The sequence below is a fragment of the Rhinolophus sinicus genome, chromosome 17 (assembly GCF_057876585.1).
Source record: "Rhinolophus sinicus isolate RSI-liver-muscle chromosome 17, RSI-T2T, whole genome shotgun sequence".
Lineage (NCBI taxonomy): Eukaryota > Metazoa > Chordata > Mammalia > Chiroptera > Rhinolophidae > Rhinolophus > Rhinolophus sinicus.
In genome coordinates this window covers 35,005,012-35,026,444 of record NC_142517.1, presented here as the reverse complement: position 1 = coordinate 35,026,444, position 21,433 = coordinate 35,005,012, and the positions used below count along the sequence as shown (strand labels likewise).

The 21,433-nt window shown below is 33.1% G+C and overlaps 1 protein-coding gene across 3 annotated transcripts in view; it reads left to right on the top strand.

Moving 5' to 3' along the window:
* Nucleotides 1-21,216, top strand: part of PDCD10 (programmed cell death 10) — a 43,933-nt gene extending 22,717 nt beyond the window's left edge. For all 3 annotated transcript variants that reach the window (XM_019735820.3, XM_019735812.3, XM_074327461.2), the window contains 6 exons: nucleotides 2,766-2,819; nucleotides 8,589-8,706; nucleotides 10,337-10,463; nucleotides 16,329-16,407; nucleotides 16,688-16,770; nucleotides 20,108-21,216. In XM_019735820.3, coding sequence (XP_019591379.1) covers nucleotides 2,766-2,819; nucleotides 8,589-8,706; nucleotides 10,337-10,463; nucleotides 16,329-16,407; nucleotides 16,688-16,770; nucleotides 20,108-20,189 — 543 coding nt within the window. In that variant the 3' untranslated portion in view covers nucleotides 20,190-21,216. The remainder of the gene's footprint in view (nucleotides 1-2,765; nucleotides 2,820-8,588; nucleotides 8,707-10,336; nucleotides 10,464-16,328; nucleotides 16,408-16,687; nucleotides 16,771-20,107) is intronic.
* The last annotated feature ends 217 nt before the right edge of the window (nucleotides 21,217-21,433 follow it).

Genomic DNA, 21,433 nt, shown 5'->3' with positions numbered 1-21,433 from the left:
TATCCCAAAAGCTAAAAAAAAAAAAAAAAAAAATACTAGATTTATTAGTAAAAGTATTGGTATCAAAATGGAAACTGAAACTTTTTCTGTTGCAATCTTACATAAAATCATTATGCCGTATTTTAAACCTGAAGAAAGCCATAAATGGGAGGACTGCCAAGAAACATGAGTTTAAGAGGTCACACTCTTCAAGGACCAGTTCAAATCTCATCTTTATAAAGACTTCCCTTTCTACTTCAGCTGTCAGTGGTTCCATTAGTTTCTATCTGATTCTTTGCCTTTCTTACCCTGACTTCCTTACATATTGCAGAAACTCAGGAATTTGTTGATTTGGGTAGTTGAAGGGATTCAGTGATAGGGTAGACTCCAGTCTAGAAAGGGTGAGTACAGGGAGGCAGGGTAGCATTAATGGTTTGTGCATGGGTTTTGGAGCTAGACAGATCTGGTATGAATCCTGTCTCTGTACTTACTAGCTATTTAATATTTGCATACACTTATGCAAATTGAATTTCTTCTGCTGTGAAATGGTGATGATGATAGCTAGTTACAGATTTATTTTGAGTATCTCAGAAATACTCTATGTAATAAAGTTCATGATAGGTGCTTAGTAAATGGTAGCTGTTATTAGAATATTACCAGAACCAGATACTCTCGTGGAAGGTACTGGTAAGAAGAATATGATTTTGTTACGAAATCACGTATCACAAATGTGAGGCCTAAAATAGAAGCACTTTTTAATAGAGAAGATAAAAACACATCCTGCTACCTAAGTATTGCAGGCTTTAATTATAGATTCAGGAACATATGAGTAATAAAGCCTAGTGGGCTTGCCACAAGATGCGTGGGTGTGCGATGCATCCCAGAATGACTCCCCACAGACTTCTGGTGAGGCACTTCACAGCTCCCAGATTTGATTTAATATGTTCATGTCTGACCTTCCCCTTTCTTGTCTAAGGTACACATACATAAACTTAATCAAGAATTCGAGAGATGTTGATGTCTATCTTGGCTAATTTTGAGTTCTTCACTGACTTTTCTGGACCTTTTATTGCCTTGACCCTTTCACATATTAGCGCACTACAGAATGAGTTATACTGATAATTGAGGGCACACATCTGACTCAGACCTTTAACTCCTTGAAAGAGGTCAGAGGGTGGTGTAAACCCAAATAAGGAAATGGGTTCCTATCAGGGTGGATATATTCATCTTGTCTGTCTACCTCTGCTTCCCTTGCACAAGAACTTGAGCTCAGAAGAGCTGAATTATTATTTTAATCTTCAGTACTATTCATTATAATTAAATCAGTTGTGTGGAAGAGTAACATTTTTTATTTTTGGAAACATTCCTTTGTTAATTTTATAAACTTCTCATGGAGTTGCTATTTTGCTATATTTGTCTACCTGGTCCCCTTGAGTCTTCCCTTTTACCTACTAAGGCAATGTTCAACTTTACAAGGTTTGTAGAAGCCAAGTTAAATACTAACTCAAATGGTCCATTGTTATTTTTAGAGATGAATTATGTATCTTTGCAGATTTTGTTGCTTTGCCTGTGCTGAAGGTGAATCGCTCATAAGGAGATACAGGGTTCTTGGTATTCCTGTCTTGTTTAGAAAATAAATCGATATAAAGTGTTAGGGAGATTCCTTAAACCTGTGTGTATATGTTGTTTATAAAGAAAAACACATTTTTATTGCCTCAAGGGATTGAAAGGAATATTTATTGCATAATGGGATGTATGTTCATAAGGTTTTTGTAGAAATATTCTACTTGCATAATAATCTAGAAAGTTTGTAATACTTTTGAACATTTAATATTGTCCCAAATGTCACATATATTGAGTTTTATTAATTGGCCTAATCCTTAGGGACCAAAGAAACCTGGATTTAACTGCGGCTAGTTATTTTAAGCTTGGCAATAAATTCTTCAACAAATGAGATGTTTTTTTTATTTTTGTTTTTGTTTTCAGTAAAATAGTATGCCTTCTTTGGCTTACTGAGAAATGAATTATATAAAGTGTCTAATAAGGATGTTTGTCTTTCAAAATTATAAATCTCATATTTGATATAAAAATTAAAAGCATTTGGATTGAACTTTTGATTCAGTATTTTAGGTAACCATTTTTTAATCCTGATAAAATAGGACAGATATAAGCATCTCTGAAATCCAGATGATCCACTGTCTTCAATTTGCGTAACAAACAAACTGTTTATCAGCACTATTTGGTAATTAATAAAATAGACTAATCTCAGCTTAATCCCTGGCTGAGGATATTGAAAAGCAATTATAAAAAGGAGTAAGTTAGTAAATACCTTAAGTAATAAATGTTTCCTTTGTGTTGGTCATTTTATATTCAGAACACACACACACACACACACTTTGCCATATATTTGCAACAGAGCATTGAGAGTTAATCTTGAACCTTCCCTATTTTCAATAATTCAAGTGAATATGTTTTTTCTTTCTATAGAGACTTACTATTTTGTATTCTGTGCTTATCTTAGATCTACCTTTAAGGTGAGGTTTTTTATTTTTTTTATAAAAAAGAATAAAGTGCTGATATACATACCTTAATGTTTCATGGTTTCTAATAAAAATTTTAGATAGCCCATCTGTTTGAAGAATTATGGTGACTTAGAGTTATTAGCAAATATTTTTGTTAGTTGAATAATTGGTATGTCAATGTGATCACTATAGAATGCAGTACCAGAAATGTTGCTTTTTTCTAAGAAAATAGATATTAATAATGGTTTAAAATTTTTATTGCAGCTAGAACGAGTAAATCTCTCTGCAGCTCAGACACTGAGAGCAGCTTTCATTAAGGTAAGGTGCAAATAATTTGTTGTGATTATATTGAAGTGTACATTATATATCAATCTAAATACCACCTGATAATTTACAGTTTGGTTCCTTTTAGCGAAAACCCTTTCAGCTATCTTGTGCTGGTTTTAGTGTACTATGGAAAGCTTAAAACACTTCTAAAATGTGAGCTGGAGCACATGTTCTTTCCTTAATATTCATCTTTTCTGCTTTTCAAGCTGACTTTGAATGCTCTCTCTTTAGCTTTTTGCATATTTTTTTATTTGACTTGTTAAAAACTTTTGTAAAATTACAACTCAAAGAGATTTTCTTCATATTGTTTAATAGTAGAACATAAGACAATGTTTTTGAGTGAGAAAATAAGACATCTGTGTATATCAGGTTAAAGACACTTTGAGAATATACTGCTAAGTCATTCAGAGTGAATTTTTTTTATTGTCTCTCGACCTGAGGTGTTCAATGGATAATCAGTAGCCACATGTTGCTGTTGAGCATGTAAAATATGGCTAGTGTGCATTGAGTTGTACTCCAAATATAAAATACCAGATTTCAAAGACTTAGTATGAGAAAGTAAAATAACTCAGTAATAGGTATTTTATATTGATTGAGTGTTGAAATGATATTTTTGATCTACTCTTAACATGATTGCACGTGTTTTTCAGTTTTTTAATGGGCTACTAGAAAATTTAAAATTAAAGGGCTTGTATTTGTTTCTTGCATTATATTTCTACTGAGTGGCCCTGCTCTACATATTGGGTGCATTCTTTCATATAAAACAATATCTGCCCCCCTCCGTCCCCCTCAAATACATATCAGGGTGCTCAAAGCTTTTAATATTTATTTACTTTTTGTGTGTTTGTCCTATCAGTAGCTAAAACAATTTACATTTTGTGTAAAGTATTTCAATGTTTAAATCTATAGTTGTTTTATGGGGTTGAAACTGTAAATCTATCCAGCTTGATTCTATGGCAAAGATTAGTTTATAGCTACCACTCTAACTGGTAGCATAGATAGTGTCACTAGACATCTCTCTTACCTCACCACAAGAAATTACAGTGTATATGTTCGATTAGAACTATTTTGATGTATTTAATACTCTACAGTGTAGTGCCTGTATACATATGCATACTAGCTTCTTTAAAATATATCCTGCCAAATTATTGGGTTAATGAAGAGAATCAACTGAGCAATACCATCATCAGTTTGTTTATTTTTCTTTCCTTTGAGTATCGGTGTGGTTCAGAATGGCATATTTGGTCATTAGGGAGGCATAATGGAGACTATTTTAAGCATCTTTGTGACCAAAGGAAAGAAGGAAAGGTGATGTGTTACACAGTGTAGTATTAATAAGGCAAAAGCCAGTTTTTTTAGCTTTCATTATACCCAGAACAGAGAGAAATTTCTCCTGTGTACCCTGATAAAGAAGGCTCTAAGTAGTAGATAGTATACTCTATGATATTCATAAAAGAGATAAAGTAATGAATATCATGAAACCTTTTCTTGTAATATCCTTATATTATATATAAGCTGATGTTTTAACACTGAAGTACAATTAAAAAGCAAAAACTGTATTTAAAGTATGTGGCTATGGTAGATCTGGTTTGATACATGGGAAAATTTTGCTGTCCATGGCCCTGATTCTTAATTGAGGATAGTGGAGGTTATTTTGGAGGACATTAGTTTTTCATTGATTTATTCTTAATTATATTTAATTTGTTAAATTTCAAATGAAATTAAAGGAGGGCATGCATTAAAAAGATAAAGATTTTTGTGTCTTAAACTATAACTTACTTGAAAAAGATTGAAAAACCTCACTCATTTATATGCATGTTTCCAGTTCTTGGTCCACAACAACAGTGATATTTATCAAGCTTTAATATCTATTTTTGTTACTTGGAGAAAAAGGATTAAAATATTTTTTTTCAAGATAAAATAATACTAGTGAATGTTATCTTTTAAGATACTGATACTGCTTTTGATTCCTTTCCCCCTCTGGGAGGTTCTGATCGGTTGTGCTGTTGAGAATCACTGATCCACAAGAGTGGATATTACTGCCCTTGGAGATAGTTTTCTCTCACAGTTGGATTCCTCATAAAAATTCGACACCCACAGAGTTGAGGGTTTTATTCTGGGGGAAAATCTAGAGGTATAAATAGAGTCTTTGATTGAAGGGTAGATCTGTTTATTTTGTCAGAGTCATTGGGTAAATTTAAAGGTTTTTAAAATTAAAAAAAAAAAAAATCTTAACTGAGACTCAGCCAGAAGATACTGAGGCGCTTGTTCTTAAATTGTGCTCTGAGGCACTCTGGGGCTCCACAGCTATCTCGGGGGTGTCATGAGATATTTTAAAATTTTTGGAGAAATACAGCAATAATCAACATCTGGTTGACGCTGAACTTGAGGTAGCTTTCAGTTTCAACATATTTGATTGGGCTACATTCCTTTCAGTGATGTCATCTTTTTTAGCTGGACTTTTGGCCACTGCTGTGATAAAAAGTAAATACCACAAGAAAATCAGTGTACAAGGAAATGAGGGTGGAAGGGTCCAATCTAATTCCAACGTTGGAGAAATTGGCCAGAGTCCAACAGAGGCACAGATCTCATTAATAAATAATCATGGTTATTTAACAATGAAATAAGACACTTTTCTTTCAGTTTGTGTATTTTTTTAAGGCTACTAAATTGTTAGGACATAAGTCCTAACTTATTGTTTGAACCTAACTACGTAATACACAGTACTATTAGGTATTTCTTTTGGCACTAAGAACACTGAACTGAGACAGTTAGGGATCTCTGTGAGATTTCTGTTATATTCTAGCTTTGGCATTTTGGGGCTCCAGACCAACTTGTTCTTAAAAACTTTGTTCTCAGGCTTTCAGCATTGAATTCTCTCAGCACCTTATTATAACTTAATCAGAGAGAGATTACTTTCTGCTGGCATCAATAGAGTATGCTCTCCTGCTTCGTAAGATAATATATTGTGTGTATAGATTTAATGCTACTTAGGGCAGATAAAGCATTTATCAAATATTGGCTTATTTGAATAGTGTATTATATGTAATTTTGTGGCAGTTCACAAAATTAATAAAGTTTACACTACCTTAGGCTTATTTATATATCTTTTCTTTTAAAGGCAGCTTGTTTTATTTCCATAAGTTTCTAAAATATATTCATGGAAGGAAAAATCAAAACATTATATAGTGGTCACCTTATCTGCAGTTTCACTTCAGTTACTACTGTGGTTAACCACAGTTTGAAAATATGAAGTGGAAAATTCCAGAAATAATTCGTAAGTTTTTAAATTGCGCGCTGTTTTGAGTAGCATGATGAAATCTCATGCCTCATGCTCAGTCCCACCTGGGCCATGAATCGTCCCTTTGTCCAGTGTATTAATGCTGTGTGCTCCCCACCTGTTGGTTACCAAGTAGCCTTCTCGGTTATCAGATCATCTGCCACAGTCTCCAGTGCTTACGTTTAAGTAACCCTTATTTTACTTAGTAATGGACCCAAGCTCAAGTATTGTGATGCTAGCAATCAGGATATGCCAAAGAGAGAAGCCTTAAAGGGCTTCCTCTAAGTGAAAAGGTGAAAGTTTTTGACTTAATAAGGAAGGAAATAATCGTATGCTGAGGTTGCTAAGATCTAGTAAGTACAAATGCAATTGTGAAGAGGGAAAAATAAATTTGCAAGTTTGCTGTTGCACTTTATACTGCAAAAGTTACGGCCACAGTGGATGGTAAGTGTTTAGTTAAGATAGAGTGTCATTAAATTTGTGGGTAGAATGCATGGACAGAAAAAATTCCAAATGATGACAAAAACATGTTGCACCAGAAAGCATTGCGCCTACATGAAGACATTGGCAAAGGATCATCAACGGGTGACACAAAGTCATTTACTGCAAATAAAGGATGGTTACAGTATTTTGAGAGAACACATTCGCATAACTATTATTAAAGCATGTTGTTATAATTGTTCTATTCTATTAGGTCTCTTACTGTGCCTAATTTATAAATTAAATTTTATAGATACGTATGTATAGGAAAAAAACGATATGGACAGTCCCCAACTTACAATGGTTTGACCTAATGATTTTTCGATTTAGAATTGTGTGAAAGCTGTATGCATTCAGTAGAAACCATGTTTGGAATTTTGAACTTTTGTTCGTTTCCTGGGCTAGCGGTATATGTGGTATGATACCCCCGTGATTCTGGGCAGTGGCAGCATGACCACAGTTCCTAGTCAGGCACTCATCTGTAACAGTAAAGGACTGATACTCTGCAGTGTACTGTGTTGCCAGCGTTTTTTGAATATTGTGTCCTGAGCATGTTTAAGATAGGCTTGGCTAAGCTATGATGTTCAATTGGTTAGATGTATAAAATGCATTTTCGACGTCATACTTTCAATTTACAGTGGGTTTATAGGGAATAGTCCTGTGGTAAGCTGAAGAGCATCTGTATATATAGGGTTTGGTACTTCCAAGATTACAGGCACCCACTGGGGGTCTTGGAACATATCCTCTGCGGATAAGGGGGCACTACTGTTAAAAGAAATGGAATTCAGTAGAACACATTTTATTGTTATTAATCATCTATTAAAATGATTTCCCTGAATAGAATTTGACAACAGTGAATATGATCTCAGGATTGAGATAAATGTACGTGTTTTCTTTTCTCATTTCATTCTACAACTTTATAGTTTTTGATACTGAAATCTAATGAGAAACAAGATGTTATAATGAATGGAAAGAACAATAAGAATAGACGAAAGCTGGATCTGCTGCAGTGATACCAGAATGAAATTGAAAAGTCAGAGGTTAAATGTGCTTGATACATAACAAAACAAATAGATCACCATCTGATTAAGATCATCAGTTGTTTCAATTTTCTATTTAATATCAGGGCAAGAAAAGATAGAAAATCATCAGCATAATGATTGCAATTGGCAGATATCCTAAAAGAAACAAACTTAGATTGTGATTATAAAATTTAAAAAGTAATAAAATGGGACAAAATTACTGGAGAAAACCAAAATCTTCAAAATTAACTTTGGTAAACTCAGAACTCTATACTTACTCAATCTTGAAATGGCTGGAAGGTTTTGGTGCCCTAGAGAGTAACATAGAACCGATGTAAACTCGTTAGTGAAACTAGCTCAGGAGGTACTAAAAGGATTACTGATGTTCTGAAAACTAGTGAAGGGAATATTCTTGCTACAAAAGTAAAATAGAAAGTGAAAATCATTGTGTGGGAAAGTATTTAAGGGATTATATAGCTTCAATAAAACTTGGAAGAAATCCTGTTTTGTTTTTTTTCCCCCTTCCGTTAATTTAAATGCAAAGAATCTACAAAATACTGGTGAGAAGAGTAGTTGCTTGATCCTGAAGTTGAGAGATTAGCTAATGAAAAAAAGTTTAAAATCTTCAGTATATTTAAACTACTGAAAAGAAAAATGGTTGGATTACCAAAATACATGTAATGTTTATTTCTATCTTTATTATTAGTTTGATTGCAGAACAGTATAAAGGAGAAGTGAAAAATATTAAGTACTTTATGTTCAAATGTAAAATGGGACCATGGCTGTAATAAGAAGTTACTGATACACAAGTTTTAATAAAACATATGTGAATGCCATCCTCACACCTGCTTTGCCAAGATTTCTGCTCTTACAATTTGATCGGTCTAAGTTCCCAATAGATTCTAAACAGTTAACTTTTCATTTTGAAATTCGGATTTAGTTTCTATATTTCAAAACTAGCTTTCTCTTTCTTAATAGGCTGAAAAAGAAAATCCAGGACTCACACAAGACATCATTATGAAAATTTTAGAGAAAAAAAGTGTAGAAGTTAACTTCACAGAGTCCCTTCTTCGAATGGCAGCTGATGATGTAGAAGGTAATCAGAAAGACGCTTGTTTACTTTTCTTACAATTGTTGAAAAGCACTTCTTTCAAATCTTAATTATTTGACAAAAGGAGCTGCCACCTCTTATCTCCCCCCCCCTTCTTTTTCATTATTATTATTATTATTATTATTGAGAGGATAGTGGGGAAAAAAACTATATAAAATAGAAAAGTAGTTCTGGCTTTTTGTTTTATATTTGTCAGATTTAATTACTTGAAGTAAATGAAGTGTTTGTTTATGCTGTACACTTTAACATTTTTTTTCCTATTAATATATTTGATGAGTTCTAGTTTTGCCAAAAGATAAGCTCTATGGAATGGTTAATTTTGTGTTGACCATATGCAAATAGAAGTTTGAAAGTAATGAGTTTGTGTGTTTTTTTTTAACTTTAGTGTAACGTATTATTTTCAAGCATGGATTTGAGAGAACAGTATAACCATCCTTTCTGCTGCTTTCTCGTTTTTTGCTTTTTAAAATAATTAGGAATTGGTTTCACTTAAATTTAGTAGCTACATTTTCCCACCAATTTAGGAGAACATAGAGGTATAATTACGCATGTTTATTAAAGGATTGAAGGAGAAAAACAAATATTTTAACTGATTCCGTAACTTATAAGAAAGTCCTCATCATTATTCTAGACTTAAGCATGCCTGTTAGGCCAGGTTATATTGATTGGTCGGTAGAGTTTCTAGGTCTGCAGTGACTCTGGTAGTAACCTTTTTGCCTCTGCCAGGTCTGATTTAACTTCCTTTCCAAAACTGCTATTCTGTGATCCCAGCCCTTGTGTTGGATTTATAGTGGTGTTTTTGTTTTTAAGTGAGATTAAAATGTGTTGAATATTTTAGTAGGTTGTTTGGGGTTTTGACATACCTTGTTTCCCTGAAAATACGACCTAGCCAGACAATCAGCTCTAATGCGTCTTTTGAAGCAAAAATTAATATAAGACCCGGTATTATATGATATGATGTGATATGAAATGATATTATGTAAGACCCAGTCTTATAGTAAAATAAGACCAGGTATTGTATTGTATTATATTGTATTAGACCCGGTCTTACAGTAAAATAAGTAAAATTTTATAGTAAAATTTATAGTAAAATAAGACCGGGTCTTACATTAATTTTTGCTCCAAAAGACCCATTAGAGCTGATTGCCTGGCTAGGTCTTATTTTGGGGGAAACATGATAGTAAGCCACTATATATTCAGTCTAGAGGTTTTTGTTACAATAAATTAATCTTCCCCATTGGCGATGTATATTGCTGTTATATTTGTTATGAAAGTCATTACTTACTTTAAGGTTTCCTTGTAAAATGTAGCCTCAGAGGCCTGATAAATTTGATTGACTCCCTTTGAATTTTACTTATTTATTTATTTTTTAAGATTTCATGGGCTTTCCATTTATTCCAAATTAAAAGTGTACTCTTTTATCTTCTGCTTTTAACTTGTTAGGACCCCTCTTATTACCCAAATAAATTGAACTCCAACAGTTTCTGCTTTGTTACCTGTCTTTTCTAATTACCTGTCCTTCCCTACCCCACCCTTTAACCAACACTGTAAATTCTTAGACTTGAATTTGACAGGAAGTTACATGATGCTTTTTATTATGTATCTATTTTATCAGAGTATATGATTGAACGACCAGAGCCAGAATTCCAGGACCTAAATGAAAAGGCACGAGCACTTAAGCAAATTCTCAGTAAGATACCAGATGAGATCAATGACAGAGTGAGGTTTCTGCAGACAATCAAGTAAGAAACTTTTTGTTTTTGTTCTTCTTTTCTCAAAAGTACTTCAAAAGAACCACTCATTCTAGATGTTTTATTTTGGTATGACATTAATATTAAAATATTAATTTGAAATAAAAAATTTGGAATTTTTAAATGATACTTTTTTAACTTCTAAGCTGTGACATTTGACTTCAAAGTACAGTAACTTTTTTTAATGTTTGATTATAAAACAGTAAATGAAATGTATGTAAAAAATGGAAAAATGTAAATGTCAGATTAAAGTGAATAGAGAAGTTGGATAAATTATAGGGACTGATAACAAAGGATACCAATATTGTTTTTATTCCAGAAATGGCACACAATTCATTAGGATAAGTAATGTACTCTTGGTGAAGAACATTTTCTAATACTGACCTAATTGTGAAGCTCCAAATCCTTGCGTTTTGGAGACAAGTTTAAAAATACTAAAAATATGAGTGGAGCCAGGAGGCTGACTGTTAAGAAAGGTCATCCTAGAGGAGTGGTTCTCAAACCAAGAACCCTCTCTTCAGGGGTGAAAGGCTGGAGGAAATGAGGCAGTAACTGCAATCATAATTTCTAGATGAGGTTTTTTAAACAGAAGGATTTGATCATTTTCTTCAGCCTCCATTGATAGAAAACAGGGAAATTTGGGGATAATTGTAGTGGTCCTATCAATACAACCTTTTGGTGAAACCACAAGTCGAAATTGCTAGAAAGGAAAGATGTAGCACAGTTCTTTTTTCTGGAAGAGGTCCATCATATATTTTTAAATAACTTAGGCTCATTTGGAATAAATATTAACACTCATTTCTCAGAAATAGTATTTTTTTTGTAATTCACATTGCAAAATGCGATTTTAGCTAGTTTGGGCACCTATTTTTAGTGATACAGTGAGAGGAGTATGTCCCATTTTAGAAAAGAATGGTTCGTGATGGGTATCTAACCCAGCTCTCAAGGAGTGACCCTCCTCTTTTTGGTCCTCTAATTGAGGACCAGAAAGGACGGTAAAGGCTTCATTGACTAGCAAAATCCATGTGACAGGACAAACACTAAGGTAAATATTTTACCTTTATTGAAAAGCCCCAACTTCCTTTAATCATTTCTAATATGTGAAGAAGGAAGACAGTCAACTGTTTATGGATTTTTATTTTTAGTTTGGTATATAAACATTTGGCCATTAAAAGAACAAATTGTCAGTGATCTCAAACACAGTTGTAAACAGTTTATTCCTAGAATTTTCAAATAATTTAATAGTTTTAATTTGTTTTGGTGATGTATACTACATTTCTATGAAGATATGACATTTTCCAAACAGTATTTTCAGCAAATTTTGATTCAAGTCATTGAAGTAGAGGTTTACAGAATCAATGTCATCTTAATAAATAATATTAATCACTTGTATGGAACTTACGTGCTAAGTACTTTTCAAAGTACTTTATATACGTACATATTAACTTATGCCCTGTAACAAATGAGGAAAGTGAGGCATAATAATTGAAGTAACTTTCCCAAGGTCACAGCTGGTACGTTGGTAGAGCTTGGTGCTGCTTCCCATAGATCATAATGTTGATGTAATCTGATAACTGACAAAAAAAAAGTTTCTGCTGTTTGGAAGAATGTAAAGGACATCTTATATAGAATGCCAGTAGGTAAGAGGGAGAACAGTTTTTTGGTTGAAACTGGGGTAGAAATGATTGGCCTAGAGCTCTCGCCATGCTATTTGACTCCCTTTCTCCCCTCTAGTGAATCCATGAAGCATCTCTGCTAAACCCATTATGGCTTTAGAGAGATACAGTTTGAAAACCACTTTAATAAGACGGCCACATTTTAATCATAAGGGTGTTGAGGTCAAGAGCCTTAGTTTTGCCCATAGTCACTGACAGGGCTGAATTAGGGGCTTCTCTCATTTATGGGGCCATAGAAATAGTTCAGTTCTGTTTTCTGGAGTGTACTCAGCCAACTGAATTAAGATTATTGGCAATTAAAATTTACTTCTTAACCATTTTAGGAGGGATAATTTGCCATGGAAACTTTGTTGATAATATGCATTATTTCCAAGACTAAAATTCAACAATGTATGAATTAGCATTCATTGCTAAAGTTGTAATTATTTCTATTACATATACATGTATATAATACATAATATTATTAGATATATGTATATAATATATATGTGTGTGTGTGTATATATATATACATATGTGTGTATATATATATATATATATATATATATGTATGTATATATATGTATACACACGCGGTGCCAAAAAAATGTATACAGTTTTTAAGAAAGGAAAATGTATTAAAATTGTAATACTCAAAATATGTTCATAACAAAAGATGAATACAAGTCATGTTTGACTCTGCAATTACAAGAGGTGCTCAAAGTGGTTACCATCAGTGTATAGTTTTTTCCTTTCTTAAAATGTGTATACTGTGTGTCTGTGTGTAGATAGATAGATAGATAGATAGATAGATAGATAGATAGATAGATAGATACAGATTTATAGATACATATTGTTACCACGTAACTGCGTAACAAATTAGTGGGTAAAGCTGCACCAAAATTAAAAAATGACTTATTCTTTAGGCACAACATAGTGTGCAGTTACTATTATTCTTTAAAATATTTTACTTTCTTGTATTTAAGGTAGTTGTCACCTTCATTTTTTAAGCAATATTTTTCAATAAGCATGTTTAATATACCTCACATACCAAGTACTGTATGTGGTGTTATAGGTTATATCAAAGTAGAAAAACAGATTCTTGTCAGCTAACAAATATCCAGGTATTTGTGTATCTATTAGCAGATCTAGGCTTAAATCTCCATTCCGATTATTTAGTTGTGTGACCTTGGATAAGTTGCTTAACTTCTGTGATTCTGGTTTCTGCCTGTGAAGATGAGGGTGATAATTATGAGAATTGAAAGAAATGATATACGTAAAGTGCCTAGCACAAGTACTTAGCTTATTTTCCAGTTTCTCTCTATAGAGTTGATTAGGAACAATGATCCAGCAAACAGATATTTTAAAGTACTTTTAATTAATGAATGTTTCTGTTTGACTACATTTTAACTCACACAAATAATTTATAAAATTCATAGGATTTTTTAAAGTCTGATACATTCTAATTAAAGGATGACTAGTGGAGACTTGGGATTTAATAGACCAGAAAGCTGTGCATTTATCTATTTACTCATTATAATCTACATTTGCATATTCATAAGCAAAAATTCACCAGAGTTTGGTTTTCAGTGTGGCTTTAAATTAGTTTTTCCAGAGTTGGCCAATCTAGACAAACTAAACATACAGCATAGGAATTTACTTCTTTAGAGTGTTCGCATAAACATGTATTATACAGATTTGGGTGAGATTAGCAACTCTACTATTCCATGCAATTTTTTGATAAGATGTGTATTTACATTTCATCTGCTACTGGTTGTCCTTTTTTACAGTGTGTGTCTTTCTCCAAAATTGCCCCATTAAGTATTTAGCTGCAAATTGCTAAGATTCTTTCCTATTATACCCATACTGTGTGTCCCTTGTCACAGAATCCATTAACTCCAGCATATAATTACACTATAGGTATTTTACCCTCAAGTTTTCTCTAGTTCTTTATCTATTTAATAAGTGTTTTGTGTGTGTGCTGGTATTTCCTTTTGTAGGAAACAAACCTTCAGGTATTTACTAATGTAATTTAGTTTCCTTGAAGCCATAAATGAAAATGCTGTTCTGTGTGCATACAGATGACTTAATATTTGACATAAATTGCTGCAGATTGTTTTAGAGAAGGCCAGACCTAGGGCTAAACAGCCTTCGTCTTTATAAAGTTCTGTAGCATATAATGGATCAAACCTTAGCTCTAGTATCTGAGTATCCAGACAGTAGTTTTCAAACCTGGTTTGTCAGCAGAATCACCTAGCAAACTTATTTTTGTTTTCCTTTTTAAAGCACAAATTCCCAATATTTATTAGTAGGCCTGGAATACTATCACTAAACTCTTCCTTCTGTCTCCTGCTCCTGCCCCTCTTGTTTTTGCTGTCCAAGTGAGTGAGTGAGCAACCAGTTTCAGAACTGCTTTTTTGACCTATGGAATCCAGTCATTATCATTGAATATGGAATATATGTTCATCTTGTTGATTAGCCTTGAAAGCACATTTTTGTAATCCTATTTTAGCAGAATTTTAAAGTATACCACAAAGTCGGTTGTGTATAAACAGGTAACTGATTGCTGTGTAATTTGCTCCTTTATATTCTGTATTAAATAGGCTCATTGTGGATTTGAAGAATTATCCATATTCAGAGATTTGACATTTTTTATTTGTTGAAATTATAATTTTCTTAAACAAAATAGGATGGTCATATGACACCATTTTATTAAGCAGAAGTGGACTTGTGGCCATCACAGCAATGCAGAAGGATTCAACTTGCTTGAAACCATGAATGAAAGGAATAGTTGTATAACTTAAAACTGCTATTACTAAACTAGAGGCAGAAAAAAGCGCATAGGTATCATTTCTATGTAAAATTCTTTGTCTTATTTGAATATTCAATGTTTTAATGTTTCTGAGTCATACTGATGGTTGGCATTCAGGAGGTATAAGTAAATATTTACTGAAATATTTAATAAAAATGTCATTATTACTTTAAAATAGGCTAAAATACCTTTTTATACCAAAATCCAGTCTACTTGTAATTTTTAAAATTCCCACATTTATTTACTAGAACCGTGCTATGAAATACACACATGCATACAGAAATCTGGGCAGTCTCGACACTGATCTTTTTTGTTTCTTTCAATCGTAGAGCTGAAGTGTGATAGGTACAAAATAACTGAAAGCTGGGATTTGTTATTAAAAATCAGTAATAAAAAGTTATATTTGAAACAGTCTAGATTTATATTTTACTAATTCATATCGTCAAACTTGCATTTGAACAGCAAAAGTTTTGTAACAACAGCTAACAGAATGGATGTGAAAAAAGAGAAGGCTTGCTTAGAGAATGTGAGACTGTTTGAGAGGGCAGAATTACATTAAGTTCAGTTTGACAAAAAAACTAATTGCTATGAAGTTAGAACATGGAAATTGAAAAGCATAGATATAAAAGACAAAAAGAGTTCAGGAAAAATGATGCGTGGATAGGAAGCATAATCAAATCAAATGAGAATTAGATTTTTTTTCTCTTCCATTAGAAAGGGGAGGAAAGTATTGATGCACATACATATAGCAAAGGATGATTGCTGTAAAAGTTAAGGTAGACTATTCTGATATTGTCTCTCCCAGAAATTTAAATATATTTTCTAAAGGAAATAGTCACAGATGAGGTTTGGAAGGGGAGGATACACAGTCATTGGATAGAAGGTAAATGCATCTTAAGAGAGAAGAGCTGTGCCTGAGGAGGCAATATTTTAAACATCAAACTATTTGGTATGTAACTTGAAGTGTGGATAAATATAGAAATAAGTTACATGTAGTAGCAAAATTTCATATAATTGTTCATGAGATAGCAAGAGTAGAGAATATGGTAACTTGAATTCAGCTATATTAGTGAAAGAAAGGAAAAATCATAACTGGAAAAGATGAGAGGCAGAGGCATATTCTTACAAACTTAAGTAAGTGATGCTGAGTGAAATGCTGCTTATTTGGGCAAGTTAATGTTGTAGAACGTCTGGTCAGCAGTGCAGGAGAAGTCAGGATCACAGAAGGGTCTGGGCTAAAACCCCCACTCAACCAGCCAGTCATATATTTGTGCTTGATGCGGTGTTTATGGTAGTTAACAGTGTGATTAGTAATTTGTTAACATGTATACACAAACTTCTTTCAAATGTAACTTATTTTAAGAAGATTCTTTTTTCCTTACCCCACAGGGATATAGCTAGTGCAATAAAAGAACTTCTTGATACAGTGAATAATGTCTTCAAGAAATATCAATACCAGAACCGCAGGGTAAGTTCAGTAGAAACCTTATGTGCTGCCACTCTAGATGAAACAGCTTGTTGTTTTGTTGAATTAAATCCTAAGACGGTTTGATTATTGGGAAGTTTTGTATCATTAACCACTGAATTTAAATATCCTATTACATGCGTTTACCTAAATATTCCTAAAAATGCTTGTCCGTTTTATAAAGTCTATTCTGCATTCTGTGTAATCTCCTATCTTTGACTTTGGCTTTTGTGTTATTTCTCTTATTTATTACTTTTTTCTTACTGTTTTTTGATGTCTGTAGGCACTTGAACACCAAAAGAAAGAATTTGTAAAGTACTCCAAAAGTTTCAGTGATACTCTGAAAACCTATTTTAAAGATGGCAAGTAAGTACTGTTATCATCCTTCTCTTTTAAAATTAAATAAATTATGTGGTTTATATGATAGTAATACCATATAAATATAAAGCCTTTTACTATATCGTTAATACTTAAGCTAATACTAAGATAGACTGTTAAAAGTAGAAAGGAAATAGTTGATAATCCAGCCATAACTCGACTCTAGTGCAGGGGTTGGCAGACTTTTTATGGAAAGGGCCAAATAGCAAATATTTTGACTTGGTGGGCTTGTTGCAACTGCCACCTTCACTTCTGCTGTTGTTCAAAAGCAGCCATAGATGATACAGAAATGTGAGCACGATGACCTGTTCTAATAAAATTATTTGTAGACATTGCAATTTGAATTTTACATACTTTTCACTTGTTGCGTGTTATTCTTTTGATTTATTTTTATTTTTTTACCCATTAAAAATGTAAAAGTATTCTTAGCTTGCAGGCCATACAGAAACAAAGTGAGTGAGATGTGGCTTACTGACCCCTGAAGCAGTGGTTCTCAAACTTGAGTAGCAGTGGAATCACTTGGAGGGCCTCTTAAAGCACAAATTGCTTTTGGCTCCCACCCCCCGGAGCTTCTGATTCTGTAAGTCTAAGGTGGGCCCAAGAATGTGCATTTACTTCTAAGAAGTTTCCAGATAGTACTGATGCTGTAGGTCTATTGAGAACTGCTGTGCTAAGGTTAAAACAATGGTTCTCAATCTTGTTTGCACATTAGATTCTCTTAAGTTCCGTTTTTAAATATCCCAGTGCCTTGGCTCTACCTTCGGAAATTGTTATTCATTTGGCTTGCAGGGGGGCCAGGGTTTAGGTGTTTTATAAAAGTGCTCCAGGTGATTTTAAAGTGCTGCAAAGGTTGTGATCCATTGTCCTAGAAGGAGGGAGGCTTTCAGGCTTATTCTATAAAACAGGTAGAATACTGAAATGGTAAATTGGACATTATTTTTTAATTTACATATATTTGGCTGTAGAATAGTCCAGAAACCAAGAAATTTTGTGTGTGTATGTGTGTGTGTGTATGTATGTATGTACATACAGAAGGTGCCAAAAAAAATGTATACATATTTTAAGAAAGGAAAAAAGTATTAAAATGATAATATATACCGATAAGAAAAGATGAATACAAGTCACGTTTGACTTCTGCAATTACAAGACGTTTTCAAAGTGGTTACCATCAGCATCCAGACACTTCTGATTACTGCGAACTGCTGCTTGAGCAAAGTTGACCAAAGTGTCCACTTGTATTGCTGCACATGCTGTTTCAATTCCTTTACACAGTATTATGCATCTCAAATTTATCATGAATGCATGTGGTTGTTTGGTGTGTTGGAGGTTCTTTTGCATAGTCATGCCTCCATTGCCGTTGTACTTCCGCAGTGTTCTCAAATTTCAAATACCACCTCAAAATGGTCTTGCGCTTCTTGAACGATAAGTGTGCTTCCGCCATTTTCTTTGTCCTGCCTGTTGCATGGTGACGCTAGCATTCATTTGATTAACACCATCTTTTGAGTGAACATCGTACTACACATTGCTACCGTAATTCAATTCAACTTCGAAAAGTAATATATAGGTAACATCGCTTAAAATATGTATACTTTTTTTGGCACCCTGGGTGTGTGCATGTGTGTGTGTGTGTGTGTGTATAAAAATAAAATGTGTAAGGTGATGCAGAGGCCATGTCTTCTGCAGCATCGGACCTTATAGTGAATTCTTTGTAGCTCAAGTGGATTGCTAGGAAACTTGTTGACAAAAACATTTCTAATAGTTCTTAAACTCATTAAAATAGCAGTTATTTCAGCTATAATTAACAGGGGCCTCAAACATCATATCTTTCCATTGAAGTTTTAAGATCCCTACATCCATGTCAAGCTATTGCAATATTATAATATTTTAAAATAATAAAATAATACGTTAGAGTAGTTTGTTGATTTTTAAAGTTATTTTTAACCGTTCAAACTGGTCAGAATGTTTGTATGTATATATATTATGAATTAAAGACACTCAGCTAAAGCTTTAATGGTTTTGTGTTGTTCCATACTACTATTCAGGTTGTCTTGGGTAAATGTTCCTTGATGACTTAGTTTAATAAGCTGGCAGGTGTGTTCTGGAAGTAAACTTACATCTGTTTTTCCCGGATCTCCTCTGCTAAGCCCAAATAACCAAAAACACATTAAAAGAATAATTTACATGATGGGATCATTATTTCTGGTTCTAATTAATTAAGAACTATGTGCAATAAGCACATTGAAAGGTAGAAATTCATATAGAGCCTAATTTTCATTAATCTGAAATTATTTACTGTCTGTCATGTTTATATATTAGAATCACTTGGGTTCAGTATTTTAAAATCCCAATGCTTTGGACCCATAATTATTTTTAACAGTTTAAAGAGGCATATGGATTGTTCAAGTTTCCTGCTACCACTTTTCTCCATTCGGCAGCTTCTTTAAATTACAGTTATTATTTGTGTATGACAAATGTGTCATGAGTTTCGTACCTGTTGCCTCAAACTGAAAATTATTACTGGAGCCTGATCTTTGAGCTGTCTTTCAAGGACGAATTAACTTTCATTCAACTAATTCTTCTTTGGCCCTCTTTTTCTGAGAACTGCAGGATAAAGATAACAATCTTTAACTAGGCTACTAAGAAACCGATAAGGCCACACAGTGGGACTAGGGCATCAGCTCTATGCTCTAGTCACATGAAGATGGGCTGATAGGAAATGTGATACAGCACAATGTAATTTTTTAACAACATTTTTATATACTACCAACTTCGAAATACTGAAACTACATGCTTATTTTGTTTTAAAAGTAGAATAAGCCTAAAAGTAGATTAGAAATCACAGATTTTCGTTTTGAAAGCAGGTAAGAGAGATTGGGATGAATCAAATTTGAAGTAATTGGCTTTTTCTTCAGGATTTATAATGCTCATTGATATGTAGGTTTTAAGACTGAGTATAATGCTTTCGCAGATTTTATTTTGTTAAGTTCTTTGAACCACAGCTGGAGACTACATTTGAATCCTCTTCTTTTGACCAGTTATTTGACCTATAAATGAACCCTGGTACTTCAGGCACCACCTGTTGTTAGCTGGCCACCAACACCTAATTAATTGCCCACCAGTACCACTAGGGAGCAGTAATTCCTAGACAGTTTCAAGTGATGGAGGACCATTCAATTCCATCTGGAATAAAAGTTGTTATACTCAGTACTAACCCTTTTTTTCTAAATTGACTTCATTGCTACTGTTAGTATATGGCATTGAGTATAATATTTTTAAAGAATGAATTTTTTGGATAAAATTAATGCTTTTTCTTTTTTTTGAACAGGGCAATAAATGTGTTCATAAGTGCCAACCGACTAATTCATCAAACCAACTTGATACTTCAGACCTTCAAAACTGTGGCCTGAAAGTTGTATATGTTAAGAGATGTACTTCCCAGTGGCAGTATTGAACTGCCTTTATCTGTAAATTTTAAAGTTTGACTGTATAAATTATAAGTCCCTCCTGCAGGGATCTAATCCAGGATGTTGAATGGGATTATTGCCATCTTACACCATATTTTTGTAAAATGTAGCTTAATCATAATCTCACACTGAAGATTTTGCATCACTTTTGCTATTATCATTCTTTTAAGAATTATAAGCCAAAAGAATTTACGCCTTAATGTGTCATTATATAACATTCCTTAAAAGAATTGTAAATATTGGTGTTTGTTTCTGACATTTTAACTTGAAAGCGATATGCTGCAAGATAATGTATTTAACAATATTTGGTGGCAAATATTCAATAAATAGTTTACATCTGTTAAACATTTCTTTACTTGAAAACATGGATATATATGTGAATATATATGTATATGTATGTGCATACATATATGTATGTACATACATGTATACACATATATATGAGATCAGAAGACCAAAACTACTTGGGGTAATGTCTAAAGAACGTCTAGCAGGCGCTTACTAGCAATTTATCAGATAATAAAGCAGCAAGAATTTTAATTTTTTGTCCTTAATCACTGGGCAAAAACTAGTCAATGGAAATATTTTTGTTAGTTATTATATATAGGGTACTAAATATTTTTCCAGCCTGTTTTAAGAGACATGAGAGAGATGGCAATTTATAGTGTCTTCACACTGTAATGCCACTTTTTGAACTCTGTGACAATGTAAAATTAAGTCTTTCTGGTATGCTGGGCCCTAATAAGCTTTGCACCTTTTTTCCAAAAATAGCCACAGCTAGTAGTAATTTGAAGCTATACCAATGTTAGTTGGTTTGGAATTGTTATGAGTGTTAATAATATTAGATACACTCTTTAAATATGTATAGTTTTGTTTCACCATAGAGAAGTTTTAAGGAAATTATGTTTTAAGTATTCATGTTAAGTGATTTCATTTTTTGGTTATGATAAAATAAAGGAAAAAATCAGAATTTGTTTATCTTTTATAAAGATTTTAAATGTTAAATATTCTGTTGGCAATATAAATTTTGCTTTAATGCAATGTAGTTATTTGAAAAACTTTTTTCTCCATTTTTAAAAATAGATGTTTTAAAGAATCAGTATCGTTGGCAACAGAAAAGGAATTTGTCTTGTTAGATGTAAACAGGAAATATGTGGAAAGAAGCCAAAAAACAACAGTTGGATGGA